The 10749-nt window shown below is 41.8% G+C and overlaps 1 protein-coding gene across 1 annotated transcript in view; it reads left to right on the top strand.

The window, feature by feature from the left end:
* CANX (calnexin) overlaps nt 1-5018 on the top strand; it is a gene marked incomplete at its 5' end in the record, with an annotated part of 123352 nt that extends 118334 nt beyond the window's left edge. The window contains one exon of the mRNA XM_082255330.1: nt 4254-5018. Coding sequence (XP_082111456.1) covers nt 4254-4307 — 54 coding nt within the window. The 3' untranslated portion in view covers nt 4308-5018. The remainder of the gene's footprint in view (nt 1-4253) is intronic.
* Between the last annotated feature and the right edge of the window lie 5731 nt (nt 5019-10749).

Consider the following 10749-nt stretch of genomic DNA (forward strand, 5'->3'; position numbering starts at 1 on the left):
ACTGTTCACTTAGTCATGAATCGCAAAGAAAAACAGTGGTCTTTATATCGTCGCCACCAAAACAGCAATTACCTTTGGTCTCCAACACCTCCTCATGTGTGATAATAGCTGGACACCTACCCTCATAAATGGAGACCTTACATTACAGGAGGTCAATGAATGTGTGCAAGGGAGAACATAGCTTCTCAGCCAACTGTGATGGAAGGTAATTCCACAAGCCACTGCCTTTTGTGCCAACAAATCCTCACCTCTTTTTTTACTGCCTCCAGAAAGAACCATAGCAACAGCAATATAACCATGCTGTTTTAGTGACTCTTGAGCTCCACAGCGGCACAGCTATACAGGTTTTCAGCTACAAGTCACCTGGGATCTTCCACCTCCCTTCAAGTATATCAGTCAGGAACTTGATACAGTCAGAGTTTAAACAGAATAAAACTAGCATAGTGTACCTCTTATGTAAAACAAGTAAAATCGGTTACAAATGCCAACTCTAGAATGCCTGACATAAAAAATCTGTTGACTTCATAAGAGTGGGTTCTTCACTTAGGGGTTTGGGAACACTTCCAAAGGTGGGGAACTCCAGATGTGGTTATTCTTGCATCCAGGTTCAAAACTAAGCTGGACAGTTTTCATATCTAGGACATTGAGCGTTTGTGGTGGATGCTCTGGTGACTCCATGGGATCAGTTCTCCTAATTTAAGCCTTCCTCCGTTATAGCCTCTGCCTTGACTGCTTGGCAGGATTCGAGTGGAGGGCATTCTGGTGACTCGGATTGCAATTGTCCGTTAAAGTAACGCAGTGCCGAATCGCAAAATATGGCCTGGTCAGGAATGGGGTAAAATCTTCCGGTCTTAAAGCGGTTAAAAATACGCTCATTGGGAATTTTTTTGTCAAAGACATGTAGCTAAATACATTTTGGCCTAACTATATGACAAAAATTTAATATATTGGATATTTTTTAATTGTCAAAGTAGAAAAATATTGTTATTTTTTCAAACTTTTTGAATTTTTTTAATTAATATCGCAAAAAATAAAAAGCGCAGAGGTGATCAAATACCACCAAAAGAAAGCTCTGTTTGTGGGAAAAAAAGAACGTAAATTTTGTTTGGGTACAACGTTGCATGACCGCGCAATTGTCAGTTAAAGTCGGACAGTGCCGAATCGCAAAAAGTGGCCTGGACATAACACACCAAAGTACTCCGGTGGTAAAGTGGTTAAAAGTACGATTTTGACTAAAATCCAATACTGTACACCTTGTAAGTATGAGAATAGTGGTTCTGTAAAGGGCGATGGATTCGTATTATAGGGGTATTTTTAGTTAAAAAAGGTATTTGAGGCCGGAACTCCACTTTAAGATCATAACGCCATCACCTCAAAGAATCCTCTCCCTGTTGATACTGCATTCACCAGATCTCCAATCTTTTGCACTGTATACCATTTAACTCTCCATATGCGGTGCATCACACTCTAGACTGGATCCCTTTCCAAGCGTTCTCACACAAGAAAAGTAAACCGATTACATTGCGTAATCCCATAATCAGTTTATTGCTAAAATGGGCCCTCAGATGAAGACGTGACTACGGATCAATTTTATAGCAGAAGTGTGACCATACGGCTATCCAGAGTGACGTCAACACGCTGCCTACTCCGAGCATCACCGCGATCGTGGAGAAGCCAGGAAGCGGTGAGAGAGAACATGTGGACTGAACGTTGTTCACTTTATCCTATCAATGCTTGTTTTTATATTGCGTTTGTGAGTTTGATTTCAAAGGGGAAGGATTTTTTAGCAATAAACTGATTACAGGATTACATTATGGAATCTGTTTTCTTTTACTGCTTGGAAAGGGATCCAGTCTAGAGTGTGATCCACAGCCGATGGAGAGTTTAATGGTATAAAGCACAAAAGATTGGAGATCTGGTGAGTGCAGGTGGTATGATCAGGTGTGGTTGATGGTGTTATGATCTTGAGGACTCTAGTATGGTCCTGTAGATGTGATCGCCTTGGATACATTTACCTGTATATTCACTCACAAGGGTAGAACATTTTTGAACTTCACTAAAAACACGGTTTGGCTGGCACTGAAGAATATAAGAGAAGGGTTGGGACTTTAGATGAAAGACATGACCAGGCCATCAGGATCACAATTATACATTTATTAAAGACAGCAGATGATAGGCATTGTCATAAAAGTACATAGTAGGATACAGCAAAATATCTTCAAGGTATAACAAACTTGAGTACAATGGTCCTCAAATCCAATATTCATAAAATCAATAGACATTGGGCAAGAGTATTACAATTGATTGGATAAAAACATAGCACTGGTAAACTCAAATGGCAAGAATGGTAGAATGGTGTAACAAGATCATGACATCAATAGACTCAACGCGTTTCGTGGACTTATTATGCCACTTCACCAGGAGTAGATGTCTAGTTCATATCTACAAAAAATATGTATGTGTGTATATGTATATATAATATATATATATAAGGAATGGCAACAATGGTATTGAATGAAAACTGGACAAGAGAGAAAGGAGGAGAAGACCCCCCTTATAACAAAACTTGCGTCACAAATTGAGTGGGTGTTGACATATGGGGTAAGACATGGCACCAGGTATCTCCCACGGGAGCTGAGGGAACACAGGGCAGGCGGGCAGGGACGAGGGTGCACTGAAGGAGCGCTGCTAATGTTTTAATGACTATTGTTTAGGCATTTGATATATATATTGACGGATCAATTTTATAGCAGCAGCTATTATGTAATCTTCTAGTTTTAGGTGTATGTCTAGCTGTGTTTTACATGTGCGCTAGAAACCATTTTTTATTCACTTTATCATATTTTAAGAGGTTCTATTATATTTTAGAATAATATAATAAAGCAATTGTAACTTCTAAAATTTATAATTGGTCTACTTTAGAGGACGGTGTCAGTGGGGCAGAGGTCTGTTCAGACACCTGATATTTCACCAAAGCCCCCCCAACAGGGCTGCTAAAACTTTGAAAAAATAAAACTGACCCTGCCCTCTGCGCGGCTGACCCTGCCCTCTGCGCGGCTGACCCTGCCCTCATCAGAAATTATAGCCACTAGATTTCCTAAAAGTGGTACTAAAAGATGTTCACAATTGCCTTGGCTGTCCTAGGACTCTCCCTCACTTGCTGAGGAAGCAGCGGGAGCCTTTTGGATCCTACTGCTGTCCATCACAGCCGGTGAGCCAATGAAAGAGTGGGCGGGGGGCTCTGTGTGTCTTATGGACCCATGCTCAAGAGTGAGCAGGCAGCAGTGCCCCCCAGGGCAAGCAGCTTTCTCTGGGGGCACTGCTCGAGCAGGAGGAGCCAGGAGCCCCGGCGGGGGACCTAAAAAGAAGAGGATCTGAGCTGCTCTGTGCAAAACCACTGTGCAGAGCAGGAAAGTACATGTTTAAAAATAAAAGATGCTTTAACACCACTTAAGGTTTTCCCTGATTCCTCTACAGTAGGGGTGTCAAACTCAATTCCATTGTGGGCCGCATTAGGGTTGTCCTCAAAGGGCCAGTTGTATCTGTAGGATGATGTATCTATTTAGACACCTAGGGGTACGCAGTGTACAGTTCACGAATACGCTACATAGAGTGCCCCCCCCCCCCATTCTCACATCTCATCTGTCTGGCTGTAGTACCTCCCAGCATTGTAGGTGGCTCCGCGTCTCTCACTTGCAGGGAGATCATTGGTCGGCACTGCTGTGCCCCGCCGTGAGTGCATGCAGGGTAGGCAGGGATCTGCAAGAGCCGAGGATTTGGCCCGGGGGCCTTGTGTTTGACACTTGTGCTCTACAGCAGTGGTCCTCAACCCTGGCCTACAGGACCCACTAACAGGCTAGATTTTAGATATTACCTTGGGGAGATGCAGACTAGAGTACTGCAATCACTGAGCAGCAAATTATATCACCTGGGATGTATTTCAGTTATCTTGAAAATCTGGCCTGTTAGTGGGCCCTGTAGGCCAGGGTTGAGGACCACTGCTCTACAGTATGGACTCGTGGTTTGGCATCTTGGAACCTCTGTTAAGTTGTCTCATGTTGCTTTGATTCATGTACCAATTGACCGATACTGCTGATTGTCAGTCAATTTGGTATAACTATACGTTGCTGTTTGTAATTGTAGATTTATTACAAATGCGCTCCTTTTTTATTTATTCTTTTTCTTTTTGCAGTATTTGGTCAATTGAGATAATTTGCTGCCAAATCTAAAATTCTGTTTTTATCTTTTATTAGGATGAAGAAATTTTGAACAGATCTCCCAGAAATCGAAAACCGCGAAGAGATTGAACAAACACCTAGGAAAGATATCCAACTTAGAACTTGAATATTTGGCAAAGTTAATATATATTAAAAAAAAAAAGTTTGCCGTTTCTACAGAGTTGCAACAAAAAGCAGACCATCACCCTGGTTCTCTATTCACTGAAGCCACGAAATGCTGTCACCCATGCGTTGCAGCTGAATTTAAACAGTGTGTCTAGAATTTGCAGTCACCGAGGTGGCAGCAAAATAAAATCCATCTTTTTCTGTATTTAACCTTAGTTGACTTCTCTGTGGGGATTTGCAGTGTAACGAAAACTAACTGTGCTGTTTGATTTTAAAGAGCTTTTTAAAAGAACAATATAGTATTGCCAAAATCTTCCAAACGTCAGTGTAATGAAATGTATTAATCTTAGAAAAACGAGAACATGTTTAGGAAGCTGTCTTTAAAAAATGAAGATTTTTTTCCTTCCAATAATAATAGAACACTCTCCTCTTTGAGATGTCAGTAGATTTTTTTTTCCCCTTGTAAACAAGAGCATCCCCCTAAATACTGCAGTACATTCTCATTTGGTTCCAAAGGCATGTTTCTATCCTGATTCAATGCATGCTGCCCTTGGTCTCTGGTAAAAGTGGGCCTCATGGACCAAAACAATGGTCCACTTTAAGCAGGTTCTAGAATTTTGTCCCCCTCCTGTGTGCGTGAGCTTATGTAAATATAAATATATACATATATCTTTTTGCTTTGTGTGCTTTCTTAGTTCTACAGTTGATCATTGTTTTAGGCTGGCTTCACACTATGGTGTTACAGTAACATGCTTATTACCATGTGTTATACACAGCACTCTTGAGTGTTGGATGCCACTGTACATGAAAAACGCAGAAAATGCATCACACAAATACAGTAGGTGCCAATGGACCTGCACTGCAGCACACAACAGTGCATTTAAAAAACTGTTAAGGTCCCATTTTAATTCCACTGCCATTTGTAATACAAGGCACATTAACACACAAAGTAATGGAACAGCATAGTGTGAAGAAGGCCCTTAATTTTTCCATTGCACTGTTTTTTTATTGTGAATTTCCACTGTTATGTTAATCATACATCTTGTATGTTGTTTGATGTTATTTAAGAGGGACTCGCCCAGTGGAGTCATTGCAATCTTACTGGTTTTACATTCAGTGTTTTGTTTCTTGCTGTTGGTTTGTGATAGCAATGATTGCATGTAAAGTGTACTGTTAACTTACACATAGTGGTAGTTGCAGTTTGATGACCTAAAAATGAGGGTGCTAAGGTGTAAAATATTTGAGGGGTCAGTCCACCAGAAAGTAACATTTTCTGTTATGGGTACACACTGCTGGGCTAAACTACCTAAATAGCTTTGCATATCCTGACTATTGGCAAGATCACCTACAATAATTCCTAGCTCTCCCTGACTTTATCTACGTCTGCTACAATCTGTGTTTTTTAAATAAGTGAAGCGTACCCTACATGGGGAATAAAAAGCCTCTAGCTGCCCTGACAAATACCAAGACATGGGGACTTTGAAAATTTGCCACTGCTGTGTTGAGCTGAAATAAGAAGCAAGGGACAATTCAGCTTTCTGGCATCTACTCGGAAAGAAATTTCAGTATCAAGTGTGAACTGACCCTTTTTAACTGCTTATGACCAGTTAAAAAAAAAAAAAAAATCATGGTTCTAGAGTAGGTTAAGTCATTGAAAGTCGTCGCTGCTAAGGGCAACAGTAACCCTTATGTGTCTTGCACTAGTTTTGTCACTGTATAATAATTGTCAGTTTAGATCGTCAAGTCCATATAATTGCTGCCTATGCTGTGTGTATTAAACCGGTACACTTTTCTGCCCCAGCAGTTGCTTTCTAATCCGAATATCTGCAAAGGGTACGTAGAGACCAACATAAACAACTTGACTGATTAATACACAGATGGGGAAAACTCTACCTATGTATTAAGCTTTTCAGTGACAGCTTCCTCTTTTTTTTAAATTTTGTATTTTACGAATATTATTTAAACATAATGCCTTTTTCATAATTGATCTCTCTACTGGAGTCCATTGTTTTATCACACTTTGACTCATTCAGAGAGAGTGCTCAAGTGCTTTCCAAGGCCAGTGAAAGCTTCACCATAGCAGATATTTGGGGTAGACTCTAACAGTTGCTGACAGTCCAATTTGCTGTAACAATGTAAGGTTGTTCATGTTTTTTTGTTTTTCATTTTCTCTTGTTGCATCATAAGTTATCTTGTTGATGTAGGGGTTCAGAGCTGAACACAAAATAAAACTTTTATTACAAAAATAAATAAAAAAAACATGGCTTTTTTGCTGCCCTGAGCCAAATGTGGCCCATTTTGAAGGAGCATGTTAAGATAGCTGATAGTTGGCACAGTCAGTGCTCCTATCCAATCCTGGAGGCTATCAATGCCTGACTCCTGGAGCTAGCGCCTGTTCTGAGAATGGTACATGCAGTATCTCACCAAAGTAAGTACATCTCTCTCGCATTTTTGTGAATATTTTATTATATATTTTCATGTGACACTACTGCAGAAATGACACTTTGCTACAATGTAAAGTAGTGAGTGTACAGCTTGTATAACAGTGTAAATTTGCTGTCCCTTCAAAATAACTCAACACATAGCCATTAATGTCTAAACCACTAGCAACAAAAGTGAGTGCAACCCTAAGTGAAGGTGTCCAAATAGGGCCAAATTGGTCATTTTCCCTCCCCGGTGTCATGTGACTTGTTAGTGTGACAAGGTCTTAGGTGTGAATGGGGAGCAAGTGTGTGAACTTTCACTCACTCTCTCATACTGGTCCCTGGAAGTTTAACAACACCTCATGGCAAAGAACACTGAGGATCTGGAAAAAAGAATTGTTGCTCTACATAAAGATGGCCTAGGCTATAAGAAGATTGCCAAAAGCCTGAAACTGAGCTGCAGCACAGTGGCCAAGACCATACAGTGGTTTAACAGGACAGGTTCCACTCAGAACAGGCCTCGCCATGGTCGACCAAAGAAGTTGTGTACGTACTCAGCGTCCTATCCAGAGGTTGTCTTTGGGAAATAGATGTATGAGTTATGCCAGCATTGCTGCAGAGGTTGAAGGGGTGGGTGGGGGGGGGTCAGCCTGTCAGTGCTCAGACCATACGCTGCACACTGCATCAAATTGGTTTGCATGGCTGTCATCCCAGAAGGAAGCCTCTTCTAAAGATGATGCACAAGAAAGCCCGCAAACAGTTTGCTGAACACAAGCAGACTAAGGACATGGATCACTGGTACAGTGGGTACGGAATGTATTCAGACCCTCTTAAATTTTTCACTCTTTGTTATATTGCAGCCATTTGCTAAAATCATTTAAGTTCATTCTTCTTCCTCATGAATGTACACATAGCACCCCATACTGACAGAAAAACACAGAATTGTTGACATTGTTGCAGATTTATTTAAAAAGAAAAACTGAAATATCACATGGTCCTAAGTATTCAGACCCTTTGCTCAGTATTTAGTAGAAGCCCCCTTTTGATCTAATACAGCCAGGAGTCTTTTTGGGAAAGATGCAACAAGTCTTTCACACCTGGATTTGGGGATCCTCTGCCATTCCTCCTTGCAGATCCTCTCCAGTTCTGTCAGGTTGGATGGTAAACATTGGTGGACAGCCATTTTCAGGTCTCTCCAGAGATGCTCAATTGGGTTTAAGTCAAGGCTCTGGCTGGGCCATTCAAGAACAGTCACGGAGTTGTTGTGAAGCCACTCCTTCATTATTTTAGCTGTGTGCTTAGGGTCATTGTCTTGTTGGAAGGTAAACCTTCGGCCCAGTCTGAGGTCCAGAGCACTCTGGAGAAGGTTTTTGTCCAGGATATCTCTGTACTTGGCCGCATTCAGAGATATCCTGATTGCAACCAGTCGTCCTGTCCCTGCAGCTGAAAAACACCCCCACAGCATGATGCTGCCACCACCATGCTTCACTGTTGGGACTGTATTGGACAGGTGATGAGCAGTGCCTGGTTTTCTCCACACATACCGCTTAGAATTAAGGCCAAAAAGTTCTATTTTGGTCTCATCAGACCAGAGAATCTTATTTCTCACCGTCTTGGAGTCCTTCAGGTGTTTTTTTTTTTAGCAAACTCCATACGGGCTTCCGTCGGGCCACTCTGCCATAAAGCCCCGACTGGTGGAGGGCTGCAGTGATGGTTGACTTTCTACAACTTTCTCCCATCTCCTGACTACATCTCTGGAGCTCAGCCACAGTGATCTTTGGGTTCTTCTTTACCTCTCTCACCAAGGCTCTTCTCCCCCGATAGCTCAGTTTGGCCGGACGGCCAGCTCTAGGAAGGGTTCTGGTCGTCCCAAACGTCTTCCATTTGAGGATTATGGAGGCCACTGTGCTCTTAGGAACCTTAAGTGCAGTAGAAATATTTTTGTAACCTTGGCCAGATCTGTGCCTTGCCACAATTCTGTCTCTGAGCTCTTCAGGCAGTTCCTTTGACCTCATGATTCTCATTTGCTCTGACATGCATTGTGATCTGGAAGGTCTTATATAGACAGGTGTGTGGCTTTCCTAATCAAGTCCAATCAGTATAATCAAACACAGCTGGACTCAAATGAAGGTGCAGAACCATCTCAAGGATGATCAGAAGAAATGGAAAGCACCGGAGTTAAATATATCAGTGTCACAGCAAAGGGTCTGAATACTTAGGACCATGTGATATTTCAGTTTTTCTTTTTTAATAAATCTGCAACAATGTCAACAATTCTGTGTTTTTCTGTCAGTATGGGGTGCTATGTGTACATTCATGAGGAAGAAGAATGAACCTAAATGATTTTAGCAAATGGCTGCAATATAACAAAGAGTGAAAAATTTAAGGGGGTCTGAATACTTTCCGTACCCACTGTACCATGTCCTGTGGTCTGATGAGACCAAGATAAACGTATTTGGTTCAGACGGTGTCAAGCGTGTGTGGCGGCAACCAGGTGAGGAGTACAAAGACAAGTGTGTCTTGCCTACAGTTAAGCATGGTGGTGGGAGTGTCATGGTCTGGGGCTGCATGAGTGCTGCCGGCGCTGGGAAGCTACAGTTCATTGAGGGAACCATGAATGCCAACATGTACTGTGACATACTGAAGCAGAGCATGATTCCCCCCCCCCCCCCCCCCGTTCGTAGACTGGGCCACAGGGCAGTATTCCAACATAACAACCCCAAACACACCTCCAAGACCACCACTGCCTTGCTAAAGAAGCTGAGGATAAAGGTGATGGACTGGCCAAGCATGTCTCCACACCTTAACCCTATTGAGCATCTGTGGGGCATTCTCAAACAGAAGGTGGAGAAGCGCAAAGCTCTGATGTTGTCATGGAGGAGTGAAAGAGGACTCCAGTGGCAACCTGTGAAGCTTTGGTGAACTCCATGCCCAAGAGGGCTAAGACAGTGCTGGAAAATAATATTGGCCACTCAAAATATTGACACTTTGAACCCAAATTGGGCATTTTTACTCCAGGGATGTACTCACTTTTGCTGCCAGCGGTTTAGACATTAATGGCTTTGTGTTGAGTTATTTTGAGGGGACGGCAAATTTACACTGTTATAAAGGCTGTACACTCACTGCTTTACATGGTAGTAAAGTGTAATTTCTTCAGTGTTGTCACATGAAAAGATATAATAAAATATTTACACAAAATGAGGAGTGTACTCACTTTTGTGAGATACTGTAACTACCACAGGACGTGTATTTTTTTTTTTTATTCTGGAGGTTGAGTAGTGGCAGCTGCCAGTTCTGGGTGGGAACTTGGTCTGTGACAGGTTTCTAATAAATGTTAGCTTTGTGGTTCTACCCACCTTTCCTGTTTCTATATCTTTCATAAGCTGCATTTTTTTAAGACAATTTAAGGTTCAACAAGAGCTCTCCATTTTTTTCTTTTTTTTTTTTAATTTGTCAGAGGTCTGATGACTGGGGAAAAATGGAAATGGGCAGAATTCCATCTTATATCATCTAACAGTCTTCCATGCTGCATAGTGGAAATGGTTGAATCTTCTGCTGTGGCTATTTTATTTGGACAACCAACCCATCGGCTGTCAAAATATCTAGACAATGCCTGCATCTGACTGGATGCATGTGCTGTTTGGTTGACCACTTTTATGCCTGGCTTATTTGATTTTTTTTTTTTTTTTTTTTTTTAAGTCAAAGGATGTCATCTGGAAGATGGGTGAAAGGGCCACCCACTGAGCGGATTTCGGCCAGTTCATTCAAGAAATGTCATCCTCTTGTAGCCAGCTTTTTTTAATTGTTGTCTTGCCCAATTTTTTGCTGGTGTAAGTAAGGGCTAGTTCACACCAGATGCAGTCCAGTGTGGTTGTTTTTCTGCATCAAAAATGCATACACTGTGTTTTCCAGGTATTTCAATGACCCTGGTTCACACCAGTGCAGTCAATTTCCGGTGCAAAAAAGAACATGCTGCATTTTTG

The sequence above is a fragment of the Pelophylax lessonae genome, assembly GCF_965119305.1.
Source record: "Pelophylax lessonae genome assembly, chromosome: 4".
In the NCBI taxonomy this organism is placed as follows: Eukaryota; Metazoa; Chordata; class Amphibia; order Anura; family Ranidae; genus Pelophylax; species Pelophylax lessonae.